The sequence below is a fragment of the Diaporthe amygdali genome (genome assembly GCF_026229845.1).
Source record: "Diaporthe amygdali strain CAA958 chromosome Unknown NODE_9_length_1275696_cov_64_842800, whole genome shotgun sequence".
NCBI classification, from domain to species: domain Eukaryota; kingdom Fungi; phylum Ascomycota; class Sordariomycetes; order Diaporthales; family Diaporthaceae; genus Diaporthe; species Diaporthe amygdali.
This window is the reverse complement of record NW_026517029.1, coordinates 240,251-262,026: the sequence shown is the minus strand read 5'-3', so window position 1 is coordinate 262,026 and position 21,776 is coordinate 240,251. Positions and strand designations below refer to the sequence as shown.

The window sequence follows — 21,776 nt, the reverse complement described above, 5'->3', positions numbered from 1 at the left end:
TGTGGAGGTGGAATCGCGGATGAGCAGCTGTGGAGTCTTGGCCGATCCAGTCGGACGATGGGACCTTGAGCCGCAGGAACCATTTTCGGAGCTCCCAGGCTGCCCCCACAAGAGACAGAGACGCTAGGGGATCCGATAAGAAGATAAGCCTTCCGAGGAGAGAGAACCTGGCCTTGGCAGCAGCTAACGTATTGAAGCAAGCTGCCAGCAGCCGACCAGCCAGCCAGCCAGCCAGCCAGCCAGCACGTTAAAATATACACATACAAGCTCTTAGTTGTAATAGACGTGCTTCTTCCTCTGATGTCTGCTGTATGGGTATTGCGACAGAGCCGTGCTGCTTCCTCAATATCCGTCACCCAAAATTTCAACGTGCTCACACCGATGTGATCGTTGGGTTCCAGAGGCTTATAGAACTTAGAATCCAACAGCGCAATTTGTACCTCTCCAGGCTGCTAGAAACTCCAGACAGTAGCATAGGTGCAGCAGATAGCCAGACCGCAGAATAAGAACGGTCATCCATGACTTGGCAAACCATCAGAAAATAAAATTTCACGCTGACAGACGCGTGATCGTGCCATTCGCAGATTCGTTTATGCACGAGTGAAGCGCAGCGCACTTGCAAGGGAAGAGAGATTTCACCACCCATGCAGGAATGATAGGAAAGAGCTCCAGTCTGAGTACTGCAAATGCCACTAGTCGTCCGCTCGCAAAGAGACTGCGGGACGGCTACTCACGGTCGTAGAAGCGGCCAAAGTCAAGAAGATGGAGACAATTTCTCACTCTCGCATCTCTATGAGTGCTACATACGGCCGGCATCCACCAAATCACCGCGGTGGATTACACATCTTGCACCGGGCCCCTGACTTCCCCTGCTACATTGTCAGTTTCGTCACCTGCCTCAGTAAACAAATAGCCGTCTGTCACGATAGCCAGTTGCTGACAGATGGTGTTTTGGACCCACTTGTCTACTGGCGCCGGTTTCCCCGAATCACGACCCATCCCAGCCGAGGCCAACACCAGAGCTCACAGAAACTGGGGGACTGGGGTGATGGGTCGCGGCGAGAGCTTGAGCGAGGAATGCCCCCACATGGCCCAGGAGCAGTATGGCGGGGTACAATGAGAGTAACACCACTTGCGCCAGAGGGACCGAAGACTGAATTAGTGCGCGCAGTTAAACCGCACGCAGGACATATAAAAAAAGGCTCAGGTGTCTTTACATCTCAGGCCAGTCATTCCCTTGGCCTCTCTTTTTCATTGTCTTTAATCCTGCGCTTTTCCCTTGTACATACCTTTCAAGATGCCCGACAAGATCCTCGACGACATCTCCCACCGCAGGTATAACCCGCTGACCGGGTCCTGGCTGCTGGTCTCGCCCCACCGAACAAAGCGACCATGGCAGTCAGTGTTCCTCCCCTCCCCCCTTCGTCACCTCCCAGGCCTGTCTGCTAGATGCGCAAGCAAAGAAAATAAGCCTGACCACATGAGTCTACTAGAGGACAGCAAGAGGGAGCACAAGCGAACACCCTGCCAGACTATGATCCGCAGGTCCGTCTGCATTCTCCCGTTTCCGCGCTCCCATCTCACACGCCTTGGTCGCAAACCGAGAGCTGACCTGCGTCGTGCAAACAGTGCTACCTCTGTCCTGGTAACCCTCGCGCCCAAGGCGACGCCAACCCGCAATACGCGAACACCTTTGTCTTCGTAAACGACTACAGTGCTGTCAAGGAGGAGCAGGCTGAGTATCACCCACCGGAGCCTTCCTCCAGCGATGACCTCTCAGCCCTCCTGCTCCGCGCCGAGCCCGTCACGGGCAAGTGCTACGTCCTGACTTTCAGTGCGAAGCACTCCGTGACCCTGGCCGACATGTCGCCCGCCGAGATTCTCCCCGTCATCGAGACGTGGACGCGCATCTACGCCGCCCACTTGTCACCCTCGAATCCCCTGTCAAGCGTCGCCGCCGCCCTGCCGCTGCTGCAGAAGCAGCCCGGGCTGCCAGACAACATCGACAGGCCGAAGCACCAGCTGCGCTACATGCAGATTTTCGAGAACAAGGGCGCTGCGATGGGCTGCAGCAACCCCCACCCCCATTGCCAGGTTTGGACAACGAGCACGCTGCCCGAGGAGCCGGGCAAGGAGATCGCGCAGATGACCAAGTACCGCGCGGAGCACGACGGGCGGCACCTGCTGGCCGACTACGTCAAGCTAGAGATTGAGAAGGGTGAGCGTGTTGTCTGGCAGAATGAGGGGTTCGTGGTCGTGTGCCCGTGGTGGGCGGTCTGGCCGTTCGAGCTGCTGATCATTGCCAAGAGGCATGTTCGCGCTCTAGTGGACCTCAGCGATCAGGAGAGGGTGTGGTTTGCCGAGGCGGTCCAGGAGGTCACCAGACGATATGATAATTTGTTTGAGTGCAGCTTCCCATACAGTAAGTAGCGTCACCCTGCCAGTCTCCTTCCAGTCTGCTCGAGAAGACTGTGGCAGACCTTAGTGACTGACGATACCAGGTTCTGGCATCCACCAAGCACCCCTCGACTGCACAGAGGAAGAGGCCGAGAACAGCTATTTCCACATGCACTTTTACCCGCCCCTTCTGCGCTCCGCGACGGTGCGCAAGTTCCTTGTGGGATACGAGCTGCTGGCTGAGCCACAGCGGGATATCACGCCGGAGCAGGCGGCGGCGAGGCTCAGGCCGTTGGGAGGTGAAGTCTACCGGAAGAGCCTCCTGAAGTAGGGGACTACAACGCGAGAGCTTACTGTACATCCTATTCATCGCGCCTTGTATTAAGCACTACTAGTATATAGAGAATAGAACCAACATTCCGTGCATCTTCCCTACGGTGAACGTGCCCCTGAGAAAATGTATAATGCCCCCCCCCCCGCCGGGGCGCCCCGAGTGTGATTCTCCTAGACTTAACCGTCCTGTGCGGTCCTGCATCTGGTATACGGCGCAAACACCGCCCATCCAGCGCCCCTCACGCCTTCACGTAATGCCCGTACTGCAGCCCCATCCACAAGCTCCCACTGAACGCGGCCGCGAACGGGAACGCGTGCTCCCACCCCAGGCTCACCGTCTTGAATATCAGGGTCTCGCTCGTGAAGTGCGCCGCCGCCAGGAGGTGGGTGAACAGGCACATCTGGTACAGCACCGGGTCGTGCACCCGGTAGGCACCGTAGACGCGAATGACGCCCGCGAGGATCGTGTAGACGCCGAAGAGGCGCGCGGCCAGCGGGGTGACCTGATCGACGGCGGTGGGCTTGTCCTTGAGGTCCTGCGCGGCGACGACGGGCTGGAGCTTCGACACGGAGTCGGGGTTGGTGCGAGACGAAGCGCTGGGGACGAAGAGGCCGTTGTAAATGCGGCGGGTGTAGTGTAGTGTCAGGAGGTTCTGTACTGCGTTTCCAATGGCCGCTACCGATACCTGAGTTATTGAGTCAGTTGCGAGGCAGGGCAGGACCGTGGGTGAAGTTTGGTGGAAGAGGGCAACGGGGTTGGCTCACCACTAGCAGGTAATAGGGGAGGATGCCGTCCTCGGCAGGCGGCAGAAGCGAGTACAGGCTGCCCATCCTTAGCGATTTGGGGCGGCTTCAGGGTCTTGAAGCTCTGTGGTGTGTCTTGAAAAGTCAATTGACGATTCTCAAGATTGTCCCAGAGTTGACAGCGTCAGTCGGTTTCTGGGAAGGCTCCAGAAGCTCGATGTGCAGTGAGCGAGTGGTGTGAGAAAAGTGGACGCAAATAAACATCCTCGGACCCGGCTCGGCAAGCTACTACTGCATTGCTGTTTCCGGCCAACGACAATGAACCTCCTCAACACAACAACGCCTCATCATCATCCCATTGTCGTCCAACTCATGTTGTATGAATGCAGCATATCTGGCTGCGCAGCGGGTTGTTCCCGTGTGCTATCTCAACCCCTGCGCACTCAAAAATGTCAATATACGGAGCTTCGAAATGGCTCAGCGCACTGCGAGATGCTCGATTCCATTTCTTATAATAGTTGTCTCTCATGACAACGTCTTTGTTCGGCCACGAGCAGTTGATCTACTCAATATTACTATTAGAAAAAGGGATAGAAGAATCGAAAACACCAAGTATGATAGATACTAAAACCGCTGTTGGCACACAGCTCCAGGCCATCGTCGCTCACGTCACACCTTCGCAGCTAAGTCACACCAATACCAGCTCGTCAGCAGTTTGACCCCGTGCGGCCAATGCCAATTAGCCCGAGAAGTCCGCCCAGGATACTACTCAAGAGGCTTGACAGCCCCGGGATGGAGGTGATGAGCTTGCCGTCCAGGAGGGCGTTGGCAATGGCCGGGACGTTCTTAGTCGACGACATCCACGTCTTCACTTCGCACCTGTCATTTGGCACGAATGTTCTGACGGGCTGCGGGAGCACCTTGGTGCAGTCCGTCAGCGAGTTGATGTTGTTGACGCCCAGCAGGCTGAGGCGCACATACTCGCGGGCGTAGAGCTGTTAGACACAAGCCGGGTTAGCAGATCCTCGTGGGCTCCGCGGTCGTGGCTCTCAGAGATCACTTACAAGGTTCCAGGGCAGCTGCGCAGCGTTGTTGGGAGCGGCGAAGGCGGTAAACAGTCTGCTCATCCTGGGATCCGCAGCCAGCTTAATGTCGCTCGCGAATTTGAACACACGAGCAGGCGCGTTCGGGCTGATGGTCTCGTTATAATAGAGCATACTGCTATGCGTTAGTCACCTGCTACGGTGCCCTAAACGATCCATTCCGGAAGGTTCTAATGAAAGACGGATAGGCAAACGTAGCGGGAAAGGGGTAATACTGACTCCCATACACCGGGGGTACTGTCCTGGGGGTCGCCAACCCTGCGAGGGTCGACGAAGCGTTGCTGAGCAGTCGAGTGTGCACCTAGTAGTGCGACGAGACCGTTGGGCTGGATGGTCTTGTCCTGAAACAGCTTGATTAGGAAGTCGGCAGACGCGTCGACGGGTGGGAGGAGGCCATCTGGGGCAGCCTTGGAGTTGTCCTTGCGTCCAATATAGGTCTTTGTGCGAGGGCCGAGAGGGCAGACAACGGTGGCGACGTTAGCACCCATCTGAATCAGGTCGGCTGCAGAGATTCCATAGCCTTTGTATTTGTTGAACCAAGACTGGGTCAGCGTCACAACCTCCTCGAGGCCGCGGTTTCCTGGGCGGCGGATTTCCTCCGGCGCCAGGATCAGCGACCCGTCGGCACCGCCGTCTGGCCCTGTGTTTTTGGACCATCCGGCCGCGTCGTGGAAACCGAGGCGGACGGCTGCCCTTGCAGCATTGGTGCATCTGCCAGATGGACCCTTGAAGGCGGTGACCATCTCATTGGCAATGTATTGCCACACACAGCAGGTGTCAGCCTTGCATTGCGATGTACCAAGCCTAGGGACGCTGGAATAAGTCTCCAAACTCTCCCCGTTAGCTTGGTTTAGAATTGTGGCCTTGATATCCTTAGCGACCGGTGTGAGCTGGCTGTCCTGCAACGTCAAAAGGTCGCCAATAAGTTCGTTGGAGTTGAGGGCTGGGTCGACAGGCCCGCCCTGACGAGACATGATATTTGCTTTAATCTCATCTACTATCTTGGCCATTCCTGGATGTGCCACAACGTTGCCGACGAAGGCTGCGCCGGCGCAGGCAGAAGTGATGGCTGAGAACTTCATTGTAGGTTCCAATGGTGACCGAGCACGAAAGAATGATGTTGGAGCAAACTCAAGATGAGTGGACAAGTATTGTACCAGTAAAGAACGACGATATTGTGAAAGAAGGTGATGACTCTTATTCAATACTTTCAAAGAGACTTACGAGGGCCGTCCCCTAGCTTTATATCCAACCACTTCGCCCTCCTTCATCATAACATCTCGCGACAACCTCAGCTAGCCCCTGTACTATACGAGAAGACTCTCGATACCACTGTAGTTCCAAACACAAGACTCTTGGCTTCTGGCCTCATGAACATGACCATGAGGCTTTCCGAGCATGCGACTGTAGGCGCCTCCCGGCCATCGAAGGGGGAGTCCGAGGTGTTCGCGAACGCTGTTCAGTCTAGTAAGCTGGATGAGGCACCAAGACGGCTTGTCTGAGGGGACTTGGCATTTGTCGAGCTGGATATATAGTGGCGCGCCAGAACCATCAATCACGAGGTGGCTTTAGCACTTGTGGAGTTGAGTTGGGCGAGAGCTTATACGGCCGTGCTGTGCACCTGGCTGTGGCAACTCTTGCACACTACTTCGCCGACGGTCTGGATCGCGCCGAGAATTGGAAGCTGGGCTCTCCATCTTTGCTTTGCCCTTATGTTGGCGAACGGAACCAGCAGCCAAGTAGCGGTTGGCGTCTTTTTGCTATCTTCTCGCTGGTGCAATTTACTGTCTGCGACATAAGGTACCTATGCGAGCCTGTCCCGAGCAGCACATTATTGCAAAGGGAGACAAAATAAGCTGATCGCGTCCGGTAAGGGAAGGCCACAGGGCCGAATTCTGCAAGCCTTCTGCGTGATGTGGTCTCCTCCCTCGTTGTTCTATCTGTGGCTGTCACAGCGGCGTGAAAGGGGCGTTCCTGGACTAAAACACGGCAACTGAGGGAAACGGCGCCAACCACTAATCGTAGCGTGGAGCCCTGAGTCCCAGTGACAAGACATTTAGAGGAAAGAAAGTCGTCTTATTATAGAGTGCAGACGACGCCAACACCCACGCCCACGCCCACGCCCGAGCCCCGGGCCGAGACCAAAGCGCACGCCTGATCGGATGAAGGGTGTCCGTGAACACGATCAACTTGTTAAAAGGCCAAGACCTCCATTCCCGTACTGCCAATGCTCTGCCTTGCTTTGGTCAGCTTTTCAGCTGCCGCATGACGAGCTGCATCAATGCTGAGCGCGCTCAAATGGCTTCGGCATGGCCAAGAGCGGACGGCTCGGTCGAGCATCGGTCGAGCAGGCATGTCCTATCAATATGCTCGCCATCCGGCGATGAGTTATCTTGGCAACCCGACGAACACCATTCCACTGGCGAAAGTCATTGTGGTTTCTTGGCGCATATACTGGAGGCAGATGAGGCCGTGAAGAGGAAACCCAGGAGGTTGCATCCAACCCGCCAGGCTATGTGTGTCTGCTCATGGAGACAAAGAGGCGATGCGATCGTGGAGGCCGTCGGAAGGCTGGAGGGGTAAGCAGAATATTGATGCCCTCGGGCTCCTTGTCAAGCTCCAAAGCTTCCATAGTGTCGCCCCGGACGATCCACGGCGACTGGACGAATATTGAGTCCATGCTGCTGCCTCAGCTGTACAGGCATGGCAAGGACTTTGGGCTGCATCAATTTTGAAGTGAAAGACCTGAGATGAGCCAAATCTTTTGAATTGGCGACGACGTGTTTCCGTATGTGTGTGGTCTAGAATGGCCGGGCCATATCGGTCTCGTTGAACCTATCGTCAGACCAAGGCCATTTTTTTCCATAATCTTTGGGCACTGCACGTCTTGGTCTTAGCGTGATGCAGGCCAGCAGCTGAAAGGACCCAGAACACATCGCAACGATTCAACATTCGGGTGGACGATGTTCTAATTGCACTGAAAGTCCAGTCTGCGCCTTGTATCATTGCAGGATATCGACCCGCAGGAGGCAGTAGGCTGTCTTGTGAGCAGCTCTCGAGAAGCACCGGGTGCCCAGACTGCAGAGTGTCGGCGAGACTATGGTTTCTCTGCCACTGTGAGCGGCTGAGCGGCAGCTTGGAGTCTGGATCATCTGTGCAGTCTTGAAATAGAAGCCTGGCGTTTTGCGCGGCCAGATGGCCGGATGGCTTGAGAAGGTGGATGAGCAGACCTACCACCGGCTATCCCCAAGGTTGCGTTATGTCTGGCGTAGTAGTTGTCGAGAACATTCATGTGGCTCGCGGCATTGGCAATTGAGAAGAATGCCCAAATACCGTGGAAGCTTTCCCTGGAAGCTGTGTCTTTTTCATAATCAGTTGATCACTCCAGCAGGTGAGTGGTTGAGACAAATATGTTCCAGATATCACTTCGATGATGAGCCGGTCTATCGGCGACCTTGGCTACAGTACCCAGGTACCTAAGCCGACAGTGCTACATCGCATGGAAGAGGTACGTACCTTGCCCAACCTCGGCTCCAGGATTTGTTGACGGGCCCAAGAGCTCTGAGCCCCATCATTTTCTTGAGCTCGACGGACGGGCCAGCCAGTCAATTCCACCAACTCCCCTCCGTCAACACCATTGTCACAGACTACATTCCGACAGCAGCACCATGGCAGTCAGCGATCTCCTCTCGTCTGTGCCACAAGCTGTCCAGCTCGGCCTGGCTGGCATTGGAACCCTCTATGTCGCCAGTCACCTCCTGAGCTACGCTCGGCTGCTGCTCAACCTCTTCGTCCTCAGCGGCACCAACCTCCGCAAGTATGGCAAGCCAGGTTCGTGGGCTGTTGTGACCGGAGCATCCGATGGGCTGGGCAAGGAATACGCAAAACAGCTCGCCTCCAAGGGATTCAACCTGGTTCTGGTGTCGCGCACCCAGTCCAAGCTCGAGGCATTGGCCTCTGAGATCGAGAGCTCCAGCAAACAGGGCGTGCAGACCAAAGTGCTCGCCATGGACTACTCGAGAGATGATTCGTCCGACTACGACCGCCTGTCCGAGCTCGTTCAGGGCCTTGACGTCGCCATCCTCATCAACAATGTGGGCCAGAGCCACGCGATCCCAGTCCCTTTTGTCGAGACGGACAAGAAAGAGTTGCAGGACATTGTTACCATCAACTGCCTCGGAACATTGAAGACAACGCAGATCATCGCCCCAGGCATGGTACAGCGGAAGCGTGGGCTGATCCTGACGATGGGCTCTTTTGGCGGGTGGATGCCCATCCCGTACCTCGCGACCTACAGTGGTAGCAAGGCCTTCCTTCAGCACTGGAGTAGCGCCTTGGCCGGGGAGCTCAAGGAGAGCAACGTCGATGTCTACTTGGTTCTGTCCTACCTCGTGGTGTCGGCCATGAGCAAGATCAAGCGCCCGTCCGCCATGATCCCCACTCCCCGACCCTTCGTGCAGGCCACGCTTGGCAAGATTGGGCTGGGAGGCACTCAGAATATCGCGTACACCTACACGCCTTGGTGGAGCCATGCAATCATGCAGTGGTGGGTCGAGAAGGCCCTTGGCTTCGGCAGCCAGCTTGGAATTGGCTTCAACCTGAAGGCTCACAAAGACATCCGCGTCAGGGCTCTCCGCAAGGCAGCACGGGAAGCAAAGAAGGAGTAGTATAATGGAATTTTGGGAGGACGACAGATTTTTGCCAACCATGGTAACTGACTGTAGGGCAACAATTGCGAGGGTTTTGGGGAGACTGACATGGGAGGCGAGGAGGGCAAGATTTGAAAGATCTTCCAAATCAAAGGCGATGGGTAGACTCTATCATGCATTACACGGCTCGGTATTGTGCAGGCTGTCAGACTGCCACCAAAAAGGGTTGGAAGAAGGAGGAAATATCCGAGGGAAGAAGAAAGGCGATAGGCCAAAAGGCTGTCGAAGGGCATGGAGTGGCACGGAGGGGTAATTATTGAGGATTCCTACCATTGTAGGCACTTGTCTGCTAAGTAGATATTGTTGCAAACTCGGCTGAAACAAGTACATCCATCTGGCTTGGTCTCAACATTGTAGTCGATGACACGCATGAAACATGTCAATGGCCAGGTCTTTGTGGCATCGTGTCGAGGGACTGAGTATTTGAAGCTGTCGTGCCCGAAAACAGCCTAGCTCCAAGGCCCAGCGCGCCAGGTTCGCGTCTCCACCGAAAATTGGGACCCAGCCTTCCCTGACCTGCCTGACTGCTTGAGTGACCACCACCCCTGCAAAGAAATTGTGTTGACTGCAATCGGAGAGCTGCAGCAGACCAAACCGTACCAAACCTCCCCTACCTGCCACACCTACCCAGCCCACACAGGACCCGACCAGACCACACTGGTCGATTGACTGCCAGCCTCCCTCCAACGCCATTCAGATCACCAGACGATCTCAGCGACCTGTGCCTGCAACACACTTTGCTCCTGCTCCTGCTCCTGCTCCTCCAAGTCCTCGACTCGACGCGACTCGACAGGCCAGGTCTCATTGATGTTGCGATAGCTTCGTGCGATTCGGTTGCCTCTGCGCACGACGGAGGAGCGGCCGAGGCGAAGCTGCTGCCGTCGATCATCGACCATCGACCATCGACCGTTGACCTCCTTGGCGACCGACCAGCTCTGTCTACCTAGGTAGAGGAGGGGCTGTCCGGGCGAGGACTCCAGATCAAGCTTTGGTCTTGACGCCCACGACCTCGACACTCCATTCCATCCCACATGGCTACCACGACGCCGCTGCGCCATCTGCCCGGCGCGTTTATCAATACTCCCGCGCCCGCCAATGATGCCACACGACGCAACCTCTTCGGGGATGCAACAGCCGGGGGCCCGCGAGGAGGGCCTCTAGGACGGGACCCCCCGAGGCCGGCCACGGATCCGTTCCGTCCTCTCGGCGCTGCTGGTCAACCGCAACCACCTGGTCCGCCTGCACCGCCCGCGCATCAGATGGTCCCTGACAATGCCGCTCAACCCCCGGTGCTCAGAGCTGCCAAGGTGGTCAACGACCTCTTGCAGCTCGACGGCAGCTACCCGGAGCTGAACTCGTTGTGTCAACGTGAGCAGCCCCCCATATCGCATGTGTCCAGTGGTGGCACTCTACTCACAAGCTTGAATAGTTCGCACCTCATCCGATTACGATCTCGCGACCGTCGACCCAGGACTTGCCCCCTTCCACAAGCCCACCATGTACCCGATCCCAGACCGGGTCTTCGAGAACTTCGATCGCGGCCAGATTGCGACAAACATGGGACTGTTCACCGAGATAAACCATGCTTGGGTTACTATTGATAACGCGCTCTATCTCTGGGACTACACTCATCCAGACCCAGAACTGATTGGATATGAAGAGTCGCCCCATACCATCACAACCCTGGCTCTGGTGCCCCCAAAGGCTGGCGTCTTCGTCGACACAATCACACATATATTAGTGCTCGCGACTGCAACAGAAATGATTCTTCTCGGCATCGCTGCGACACCTACGCCCAACGGCTCCCACGCTGTCAACCTCTACTCGACCAGGATGACGCTACACAAGGGCAGCCTCGATGTGAGCTTCATTGTTGGCTCTGCCGACGGTAGAATCTTCTTTGGCGGCAACAACGACACCGATGTGCATGAGCTCTACTATCAGCAGGAGGAGAAGTGGTTTTCCAGTAGGTGTGGAAAAATCAACCATACACACCCAGGATGGTCTTCGGTGGTGCCCAGTCTACCTCATCCGAGCACACTTTTGCCCAGCCCAAGTGCTCTCTGGGCGCCAAAGACGAACGAGTCCCTGGCCGATATGGTGATTGACGACAGCCGAAAACTGCTATACACACTCTCCAATGCCTCAACCATCCGGGTCTATCAACTCGAGGGCCTGCACAAGTTGACGAAGTGCATCGAGAAGGACAAGACAACGTGCTTCAATGAGACGACTCACTTTGTTTCCGGATCACCACTGTTGACAAACAACTTGACCATCGTATCGATTAGTCCGATCTCATCGAAGGAGAGTTTCAATCTGCACCTGGTAGCTCTGACCAGCACTGGCTGCCGCATCTTTCTGAGTGCTACCAGCTCATCATCCACGTCAGGTGCCGCCCCACAGAGCATGCAGGTTCAATTTGTCAAATTCCCCCCCTCGGCCGACCAGGCTCCTCACGCGCAGCAGGCTGTTGATGGCGCATATCTGAACGTGAATTCTCAGGCTCTCACGACGAGCAGGTTTGGCCAACGATTTGCGCCCGGCTATTTTTTCGATTTTGTTGCGAAAACGGACAACCCTAACACTGATATCCTGTTCGTTTCCGCTCCGGAGACTGGTCGTATCAAATTGCAACACGGCACTGTTGCACACAACGAGAGGGCCATGAGGTATTATGAGAGCGCAAACTTCATCGACCTCGGCCCAGGAGTGAAAGTCCTTGCTGTAGGATCCGTTACACCACCTTTCGCGGCGGCTGGACAACCTGTTGGTTTCGGGAATGAACTCGCCGTTCAATTCGACCAGTCTCCTTCCGAGTTTGCTATAATGACTAATATGGGCATCCATATCATCCGAAGACGGAGGATGGTAGATGTTTTTGCGACAGTCATACGGAAATCTGCAAGTGACGATGCTGTCAAGTACGAGACGACGCGGTTCATTCACCTCTACGGCCGCAACGAAACCGTTTCCACGGCTCTTGCTATCGCTTGCGGTCAAGGCAACGATCTCCGCAACGGCGCCGCCCGTGTGATTGACCAAGTCACGCAAGACCGTGCAAGATCTGTTTTCATCGATTTCGGAGGTGACCCAACGGTCACAGAGACAGACTCGATTACCCTGTCTTCTCGACACCACGCTTTGGGTCTGTATTTGACCCGCCTGGTCCGGATGTTGTGGAAGTCGAGAGTCATCCAACAGAGTACAAATGCGACCGGTGCTGTTGTCGTTGACTCGACTGTCCCTCTGACCAAATTAAACTCTGTTCAAGAGAACTTGGATCGTCTGCGGAATTTCCTTGATGCCAATCGCGGCGTTATCAAGGGCCTTAATGGCCCCCAGGACCTTGCCAACGCACAGAACCGCCTCGCAGAGATAGCTATGCAGTCTGAGCACCAGGGATTGCACTCTTTGCAAAGGTTGATGGAAAACATTGCTGAAGGAATCTCATTCGTATTAATGCTCTTTGACGAGCGTGTGGCGGAAATCTTCGTTCGCCTAGACGCGCCGACGCAAACTCAGCTCCGGGAGCTCACCTATGAACAACTCTTCTCTCAAGAAGCGGGCCGGGACCTTGCAAAGCTTCTAGTCAAGGCCATCGTCAACCGAAACATCGAGAGTGGCGCGAATGTGGAGACCGTTGCTGACGCTTTGCGGAGGCGGTGCGGCAGTTTCTGCAGTCCGGACGACGTAGTTGTCTTCAAGGCCCAAGAGCAATTGAAGAGGGCGTCGGAACAGGCTGGTAATCCCAATCACCTTCGGCAACTGCTTGGGGAGAGTTTGCGTTTGTTTGAGCGTGTCGCCGGCAGCCTCACCCTGGCTAATCTCCATGGTGCTGTTCAGCAATACCTCGACCTGCAGTACTACGCAGGGGCAATTCAGCTGTGTCTGAGGGTGGCTCAAGAGAAGGACCGTGGGAACTCGGCTCTGTCGTGGATCAACGATGGCAGACCCCCTAATGACGCTCGGCAGGCGGCTTTCAATGAGCGCAGGAGTTGCTACGACCTTGTTCACGAAGTGATGCAAAGATTGGATGAAGTATCCGCTCGTGAGCCGGAACTCGTCGACGGACGCCTGACCTTGTCTGCCACCAAGCGCAATGAGGCCTACAACGTCGTCAACGGCTCTGACGACGAGGTGTTTCACTTCGACCTGTACGAATGGTACATCGAACAGAATTGGACCGATCGCATCCTCGCTATCGACTCGCCGCACGTCATCACCTTCCTTAAGCGACTGGCAGCCACAGAGGCGCGTCATGCTGACCTTCTCTGTCGCTTCTATACACACCGTGGCAGGTTCTATGAGGCTGCTGAAGTCCAGGCTGAATTAGCGAAGAACGAGGTTCTCCAAATAGGAATTAAGGACCGCATCACCCTGCTGAGTCGTGCCAAGGGCAATGCCAGTGTGTCTACGGTTGGTATCAGCAGGCAGCATCAGCAGGTTTTGAACCACGATGTCACCACATTGTTGGAGATTGCGCATATCCAAGATGACCTTCTCGAGAGGCTCAAGGCGGATGAGCGGATCCCAGCCGATCGCAAGGGCGACTGCGAGCAGGCTCTGAACGGCCCTATACTTTCGTTGACAGAGGTCAGTGTTCCCCTTGTATTGCATGAAAAAAAAATGATCATGTGCGCTAATCATACATTAACCAGCTATTCAATGGTTTTGCCGAGCCAGCCAATTACTACGACCTCTCCCTACTCATTTACCATGCAGCCGACCATCACGCCCCGCGGCTCATTGCTGACACATGGCGCAGCCTCATCAATGCGGCGCATTTTGAGACGGAGGAAGCACACCGCTTGTGGGAGGAGAGGGGTCGGCCTGCCGACGACCCTGATTTCGGCCCGCCTCCCTTGCCCTATGAACATGTGGTCAACAAGGTTCAGGACATTGCTCACAGGACCAGCCTAAACAACCATGTCTTCCCGATCGATACTGTTCTGACGATCTTGTGCGAGTACGCAATCACGCAGAATCAAAATGAGGACATCCAAGCCGATCCAAACTGGCCTGTCTTGCTCTTTGTCAACAACCTTGGCGTTGCGCATGCCATCGTCACCCGTGTGCTTGAACGCATACTCGATGCACAGGAGGCACCCTTCACAGGCCGGCGTCGAAAGGTCGTGGTCCGGTGGATCCTGGCTGTCTGCGAGTTATGGGTGCGCGAGGTGGAACGGCGGGGCCTAGACGGCCAGCTTGGGGGAGGGAATATCGGACGCTGGACGGTGCAGCTGCTTGGCAGGGCCGTGCAGACTATGGATGAGATCCTTGAGACCGAAAGGGCTGCTGGTAGGCCAGAGCATGCGAGAGAGGCTCAGGGCCTGATGGGTGGTGCTAGGGAACTGGCGGCCAAGATCAACCAGGTGCTTGGGCTGGAAGAGGTTAGGCCTGGGCGCGGTGGCTGGTGAAAGGGACCAGAAGGAGACTGACAGGCCCTCGGGAAGTTTTGGAAGGGAAAGGGAAAGGTACAGGGGCATGAACTCGTGACAGCGACCTTGCTATTGTGGAAGGCGGGCATTAGGAAGAAAAGCGTCCTGGTAAATAGATGGAAAGGTTGTCACCATGCAGTAAGCCCCGTTGAAATATTCGCCATTTCATCTTGGGTCTTTTGAGGAGAGACGGTGCTCATCAGGCAACTTCTTTGAACTTTGTACAAAATGAGAAAGAAAAAAACATCATGGCAAGGTCTCGTCTGACCGGACTACTGCTGAGCCAGGTGATGCAGTACGCGACCGATCCTCCGCGTTGGCAGCCGTCTAGACTATGTGCGGAAAGGTTTTGTTCTAGATCAAGTAGGATCAAGTACGTGTCCGGGTAAGTCATTTCAGTCATCACAGGACCTGGATATGGCTGATAAAAGGAGGTCCAGAACCCAAAAGCCTACTCAGGCTTGCTCGGCTGGAAACCTGCCTCAGATGCGTGATTGCCACCTGTTTCAACGTCATGTCTTGAATATCTACCTGTCACATCTTTGATGTCAAGCAGTTTTCACAAAAATGCGGAAAACTTATTTTTATTAAGCATTACGGATACTTTAGCGAAGGAAACAAATCATCTGTCGATCTCTGGCGTACCCCTCCCTGTTCTCTTCGGGCACTGCAAAACCCTTCGAGTCGCTGTTAGCCCGGGGCCGGCCTTTGCAACTATTTTTAACTCTTTAAGAACGCCAAGAACTCGTTCAGAGCCCTTCACCGTCTCCAATTATCGGAGGAGAATGAACAAATCTATCAGCGCCAGAACGAGCCCCAAGTTTGCCCTTGAGAAACGCGATCCCCCTGCGGAAGGGGGCTCAGCGGCGCCCGACACTTCGAGGATTTCTTCGGCGTTGGTGGCGGCCCATTGCGGCGCGTCGAAGCGCCCTTCCATCTCATATCGTGCCACATCAGCAGCAACAGGGTCGGAAGGCTCGGCTGCCCGAGTGATGAGTATGTTATGTTTCTCGGTAGCAGTCGGGATAGACATCAGAGGCGGCGCATGCCCGGCGGTCAAGTGCACACCGTGATGGTGTTCGGTGGAGGCTGGGGGTTGTTGACTCTTCAACGACTCCAGGAACTCCTTACTCTGTCCATCAGAAGGTGTCATACCTCGCTGAACCAGCTCGCTGTTCGCAGGGTCACGGGACGTCCAAGAGCCGCCTGTTCTAGGGTTGCGGTACCAATTCTGTTCCGGGTCGCCCAAGCACTCACCCACGGTGACGAGGCGGTACCCGGCGTTCAGGGCCTGCTCGATCATGTACCCGGCGAGCTCGTGCACCGTGCGCTCGTGGATGTCGTGAGCCAGGACGATCTTGCCGGTGCCATCCCACTGGCCCTGCTGGAGCGCCTGGCTGAAGGTCTGTTTTGCAGCTTCGTAATCGCCCTTCCAGTCATTAGTGTCGACACCCGCGTTTATGACGTGGTAACCAAGCTGCCCCACGGTATCCAACACCTCCTCGTTGGAGCTGAAGTAGGGCGGGCGGAAGTATGTCGGAATCTTCCCCAGGGCCTCCACCAGGGCTTGCTCGTTGAACAGCAGCTGGTCGAGGATCCCGTATTCGTCGACCGTAGTCAGATCTGCGTGTGCCCAAGTGTGCGTGGCGACCTGGTGGCCTTCGTTGACCATGCGCTGCAAGAGATGGGGGTGGCCATAGTCGGTAATCTGTCCGTCGCCGCCCATGTTGCCACCGCAGACGAAGAAAGTCGCCTGCACCCCGTAATTGCGCAAGATGTCGAGAAGGTCTTCGGTATACTTCCAAGGCCCATCGTCAAAGGTCAGAGCAATGGTCCCAGGCTCGGTGCAGGTGGTGATCAGCTCTCCGTAAGGGACGGAACCCAACTTCTGGCGCGGTAGACTAACCAACCAGGAGAGGGATGGGCGTTTATACAATCCTTCATCCGAGGATGTATTCGCATCCACGGCCTGTGCGGCCGCATCCTGGCGCTTTTGCAAAGACGATGATGAGGCTTGATCGGGCGAGTAGTGGTCCAACAATGGGTCCTTCTCCTGGAGGTCGGCATTTATCTCGCCTTGCCATTCGCAGCCAGTACTATACCTGGGGAGACAGTTGATTGCGCTACACGACAGGTCATCAGAACCGCATAACCCCTATTAGTCCCACTGTTAGCATGCTGAGCTGAGTGTATTTCAAATAACATATTGCATACGGTCTCGATATTGCAGCAGAGTCCATGTCCACAGATAGCATCGTTCTCATTGTGTTCGTAGCCGCAGGCACCACCTTCGACGACCAGCGGGATCAAGGTCTTATTATTGAGCGGCACAGGATGACTTCGGTTTGAGGGATATGCCTGGACGCGAGCCAGAGATGGCAACGCGGCCAGCAAGGATGCGATGAAAGACTTCATCGAAAATCTCAGTAGATGAAAGGTAATGAAAGGAATATTTGTGGTGGTATCAGGAATTGTGTGGCTGTGAACAAGTTTTGGCAGCTGGAATCTCCCTCTGAAATGGGTTTGAGGTAGAGTTCAAGCCAAAAGTTCGTGGGAAGCGCGGTCTTCGAGCTAGCTGGTCCAGCAGGCTCTCCGGTTCATAGCACAGTCCCAAGGGTGAGGAGGACCCTGATAAAGCTGTGTTGGCCTTGTAGCCTCATCATCGTGCAAAGCTGGACAGACAACGAGCTATGGGAGGTGACGGGTCATGAGGTGGTTTCGAGGCATTGCCGCTCTTGTTTCTCGGCCTAATACATATAATCAGTACCCCGAAAGATCTTTGGAGCCAACATATCTGGGCACTAGAAGAGCCTGTCCTTACGGAATCGATGCTACCTCGACACGCAAGGTAGACGCAAAAATATTACCTAGGTAGTCTACTTCACTCGTGATCCCTTGAGCTTGGTCTTTGGCGTCGTTGCTGCCTTGGTTTGCGGATGGCACGATTCCTTTTGGTGTTTGTTAAGCAGGAACGATCTAGTTCTAGATTAAGTACATCTAGCATAGCTACCTGCATGTTGCAGGAGCGGAAGATCATCTAGCGAGCATGTTCACCTTCCAGTTTCATCTAGGTTGATTCTATTGACTCAGCGCCTGATTTAGAGTAGATCATAGCTTTGCTCTATTTGAATGCCACTATTGTCCTACACATCAGTGGTATATCCAATTTACGGATCGAGTCTGGTGGCTTCATTTGGCCATGTATGCCAGGCTTTGTTATCCAAGTGTAAATATCAACGCGGCTAGCCATTGGCGCCGTCGCGGGAACTAACAAGTGGCGCTGTGAGTCGAGGCCGTGGACTGATCACTTGAGACGAACTACGTGCTTGCCCACATGTAACCAAGAACTAGGCTCACCCGTCGGCTTTGGCCACCGGCACTGACCTACTTTCTAGCAACTTAAATGCGTCTCATGAAACCATAATTGAAGGGGACAAAACTTCCATTTGCAGTCCGGCTCGGATCTGCTGTTTCCTCCATGCCGTATCCAAACTCGACGAAATGTCCGATCTGTTTTAATAATTTTGACCATAAATTGTGTCTGATTGAAATCTCTCCGAAACTCCTATGGATGTTTTTGGTTCTCCACGCACAGAAAGTTGCTTGCTCGGGTTGGAAAGACCAGCAACTTGAAAATATCTCCATACGAGAACTGTGACACTAATCTAGATCAGCGGGAAGCGCTTCAGTCATTTCACAGTCCCTGCCAACCATCAACCGCAAATTATGTGCCTGGAGAAGTGTAATTTAGCGGATGAGATACCTTGGAAAGACATGCTTCGCCACACCAATTCGGCTAGGATCTTACAGAGCATGTGGGCCGATCTTGCCCATCACATGTATAGGGGCTGGGAGCTAGCACCATAGCTGCCCATATTCATTCATGTTCGATCTTTAGGCAGACCAATTACTACCTTCAAATGGCCGGAACCGCTCTGTCTGAGAGCTTGTCAAACAACCGACCTAGGCAAATAATTCAGAAATATCGTCAACAAAAAATCTGCATGTTTTGTAAGCGTAAGAGGTTGTCGGCGACAAGGACGTAATAGTGTGTGCAGCAGCTTTTCCCAGTTGACGAGTGAAATCACATGCAATGTGTTCGAGGTTTGCTTTGGCTGAGACATGCCAGAAGTGTGTTATGAGTCAAGTTGGTATAACTCAACTATATGTCAATGTTGCTTCCCATTTAGTAAGCAAAAAAATTCTTAACATACTTCCCAGTGGTCATGTAGATGCATATAAGGCTTGACCTGTTCTCAGAACCGAACTGGCTGCCGCGTGTTACTTCACTTCGTGGCATGAGTGAGCAACTCCAGAAATGCATTCTAATTGGCCTCTTGGCGTACAAACCCTCACATCGACCCTTGTGCTCCACTTGTCCTTTGCTATTGAATGTTTGCCGTTGGTAGCCTGGCCACTTGCACCAAACATACAATCGCCACCTGTGCCCAAAGGTTCGGTTAGTTTAGAGCCGTGTACTTGCCAGACCTGGAATGTTTCACTGGGGCAAGAAGGACGAGCTAATTGAGTCGCTTCTCGTCTGACTTCATTGGCTGGACCAGACCGGCGATCATATGAAAGCCAGGGAGTTCCCAGACGCGATATCCTTCTACGTCAGTTCCAATGTCGGGCCCTTCTGCTTTCATCCTGTGCCCAGCTGGTAGACAAGTTGATTCGCTTTGCTATTTCCCGAAGTTCGGGTCCCACCCATGCGAAGAACAAGACCCAAGGCGCAATCATGACATCTGAATATTCACAAAACCTTGTTCATTACCTGAAACCTTATGCGTTGAGAGGCGCTCCGGTCACGACCATCGCTATCTGCCGTGAGGATCTCCACCTCCATCCCCAACGATGTGGTGTAAGAACAGACAGAGCCCAGAGCTCTCGTTCGTTCGACATCCAACCATCCACCGACCGTCCATCGAAGGAGCCACACCACCCCACGTGGTATGGGAGATCATTGCGTCGTGAATGTGTGATATTTGCCTAAACCCCGTCATGTTGCCACGAGATAAGACATCGTCAAGGCACCCTCCGGACCGTTGGCAGCGACAGTGACGCTCCCACCACACTATTGGACGCAAGTGCCAACCTTATCTGATGTGCCTAACCTTCTTGCACGGGCGGCACGGCGATGATGTGTTAAGATGACCTTTGCTTTTCGCACCGTAGCTCGGAGCTAGTTCGCTGTCTAGGATATCCCAGGGCGGGTCTCACTTATAAGCTTGGGCATCAGTCAAAGCACGGGAAGAGCTAGCGGCAACGTCTCCAAGGAGGCACCCGACCAGTAAATGGGCATATAGAAGTGATACATAGCTCTCGCGACCCTGCTTTAAGGCTCGTCTCTGTCTGAGCTACGATTGTCAGGGCTTGAGACGTTGACGAGAAATGTACGATATGGTTGTGGTATAGATATTTTGTTGTTGACGAGCCCGTTGTCATTTCATAATAGAGACGCAGCACACAGCGGTCCGCGAATCGAAATTAAGCATGGTCGTGAAAGAAGCCGAACGACATCGCACCCATCGATCAGCCTCGGCCTCGATGTCCACATCGCCCAGTTCTGGGTCCCCGGATGCGGACCATCAAAGGAGACGTCACCGGCGACGGAGGCGCCCCTCCGGATCAGAGATACTCGACGACTTGAACGACACCTCAAGCAGCAGCAAGCAAATCAGGGTGCGTTCGAGGGACAGAGGAAGACACCGAGACCGAGAACGGGACCGCGACCGCGACCGCGAAGCAGAGCACCGTCACCGTTCCTCTACTCTCCCAGACTTGGGTATCCCCGGTTTGGCAGGAGCAGACGACGATGGCAACGGCGATAAGCCCTGGTTCAAAAAGAAGACCCTCTGGGCGAGCGTCGCCACCATGGTCAGTAATTTTTAATTATATATTTCCCCTCTTCCTGCGCGACGTGTGACTTCGCATGAAACATGGGCGACCAAGACATACTAACGCCCATCAATACTACTGCCCACGGTCTTTATTGGCAGCTGCGGGAATCTGCTACTGACAAAATCATAGGCCACGGTTCTCGCCCTCTTGCCGGCATCGGTATCTGCCAACGCGAGCCAGGAGGCTGCCGCAGCGAGCATGAAGGCGGCCAAGGCGGCTGGGAAGAGTGCAGAAGCCTCGACTAGGGCCGCAAACGCAACGGAGAAGAGCTCTAGGGCGGTTGTCGGCACGTCCATGGCTAATGGGCACATAGACAACCGTGGAAACTACTGCGGGCCTACAGACCACTTCAAGGGGAGGAAAGGAGGGAGCGAACGCGCCAGTCGCTCTAGGTGAATTTGTGCGAGGGTTGGGTTTGATGATGGACTACATTATATGACAACTCCGGCAAGGAGGATCGTGACATCGGCACATTCTCCCATTGAAGAGGCCTTGAGAAGCAAGAGAGTCCCGCATGGAACCAACCGGTAACCTTTGAACGAAGGTCCAATCACGTGGTTAGACATATGTACAGCAACAGGCGAAGGAAAGGCATCGTGGGTTACTCAAAAGTGGAAAATGAAACCTCATGAAAGGCAAGGAATTTTTTAAGGAAAATTGTTCAGTGTTGCACATATCTATATTCTCAAGTACCTTTGCTTTTAAATGTCTCCCTTTACCATCTCATGGCAGCTCAGGCATTGTCTTGCTCTTTTCTTCCCAACTGCTCTCAGGCTCCATGTTAGTTGGTATACGCGAAGCACTTCAGCGGTAGTCCGGTGAAAGAGAAGCATTCAATTTCAAGTTTAATCTCTGTCATATTTAATCCTCCGTTGAGCTCTGGACTTCAGGTTGAAACAAGCCATGTTCGTGATGCAGTGACCACAGTCTTACGTTGTTTGGCGTGAATTAGTGGTAGGCAAAAGGAGTCATTGCAGTACACATATAGGCACCCTGCTTTTAATTTCATGTTTCAAGCAAATACAGTTCAAAGACTGGCGGGCACTGATCCTATTTCACCAATTCTAGGCTACATACATCCTCATCCAACTGACAGTCATAACATGTAGCTGGAGTGACTCCCATGACAGCGAAATATGCCACAGAAT

At 54.3% G+C, this 21,776-nt stretch overlaps 7 protein-coding genes across 7 annotated transcripts; 4 read left to right on the top strand and 3 right to left on the bottom strand.

The window, feature by feature from the left end:
• Nucleotides 1–1,297: 1,297 nt before the first annotated feature.
• J7T55_012886 (galactose-1-phosphate uridylyltransferase) lies at nucleotides 1,298–2,728 on the top strand (the record flags this gene model as incomplete). Its single annotated transcript, XM_053141521.1, has 4 exons — nucleotides 1,298–1,398; nucleotides 1,494–1,545; nucleotides 1,630–2,422; nucleotides 2,502–2,728. The coding sequence occupies 4 exons, from the start codon at nucleotides 1,298–1,300 to the stop codon at nucleotides 2,726–2,728; spliced, it is 1,173 nt and encodes a 390-aa protein (XP_052995235.1).
• A 241-nt stretch (nucleotides 2,729–2,969) lies between these two features.
• Nucleotides 2,970–3,561, bottom strand: J7T55_012885 (uncharacterized protein; the record flags this gene model as incomplete). Its single annotated transcript, XM_053141520.1, has 2 exons — nucleotides 2,970–3,416; nucleotides 3,496–3,561. The coding sequence occupies 2 exons, from the start codon at nucleotides 3,559–3,561 to the stop codon at nucleotides 2,970–2,972; spliced, it is 513 nt and encodes a 170-aa protein (XP_052995234.1).
• A 620-nt stretch (nucleotides 3,562–4,181) lies between these two features.
• On the bottom strand, nucleotides 4,182–5,659 carry J7T55_012884 (ligninase h2; the record flags this gene model as incomplete). Its single annotated transcript, XM_053141519.1, has 3 exons — nucleotides 4,182–4,469; nucleotides 4,539–4,692; nucleotides 4,797–5,659. The coding sequence occupies 3 exons, from the start codon at nucleotides 5,657–5,659 to the stop codon at nucleotides 4,182–4,184; spliced, it is 1,305 nt and encodes a 434-aa protein (XP_052995233.1).
• Nucleotides 5,660–8,245: 2,586 nt separating this feature from the next.
• On the top strand, nucleotides 8,246–9,244 carry J7T55_012883 (3-ketoacylreductase; the record flags this gene model as incomplete). Its single annotated transcript, XM_053141518.1, has 1 exon — nucleotides 8,246–9,244. The coding sequence occupies one exon, from the start codon at nucleotides 8,246–8,248 to the stop codon at nucleotides 9,242–9,244; it is 999 nt and encodes a 332-aa protein (XP_052995232.1).
• A 1,073-nt stretch (nucleotides 9,245–10,317) lies between these two features.
• On the top strand, nucleotides 10,318–14,706 carry J7T55_012882 (uncharacterized protein; the record flags this gene model as incomplete). The annotated part of the gene is made up of 3 exons (XM_053141517.1): nucleotides 10,318–10,654; nucleotides 10,716–13,882; nucleotides 13,948–14,706. 3 exons carry the CDS (start codon nucleotides 10,318–10,320, stop codon nucleotides 14,704–14,706), a joined length of 4,263 nt encoding a protein of 1,420 aa, XP_052995231.1.
• A 793-nt stretch (nucleotides 14,707–15,499) lies between these two features.
• On the bottom strand, nucleotides 15,500–17,142 carry J7T55_012881 (chitin deacetylase; the record flags this gene model as incomplete). Its single annotated transcript, XM_053141516.1, has 2 exons — nucleotides 15,500–16,882; nucleotides 16,942–17,142. The coding sequence occupies 2 exons, from the start codon at nucleotides 17,140–17,142 to the stop codon at nucleotides 15,500–15,502; spliced, it is 1,584 nt and encodes a 527-aa protein (XP_052995230.1).
• Nucleotides 17,143–20,220: 3,078 nt separating this feature from the next.
• On the top strand, nucleotides 20,221–21,024 carry J7T55_012880 (uncharacterized protein; the record flags this gene model as incomplete). The annotated part of the gene is made up of 2 exons (XM_053141515.1): nucleotides 20,221–20,604; nucleotides 20,758–21,024. The coding sequence occupies 2 exons, from the start codon at nucleotides 20,221–20,223 to the stop codon at nucleotides 21,022–21,024; spliced, it is 651 nt and encodes a 216-aa protein (XP_052995229.1).
• Between the last annotated feature and the right edge of the window lie 752 nt (nucleotides 21,025–21,776).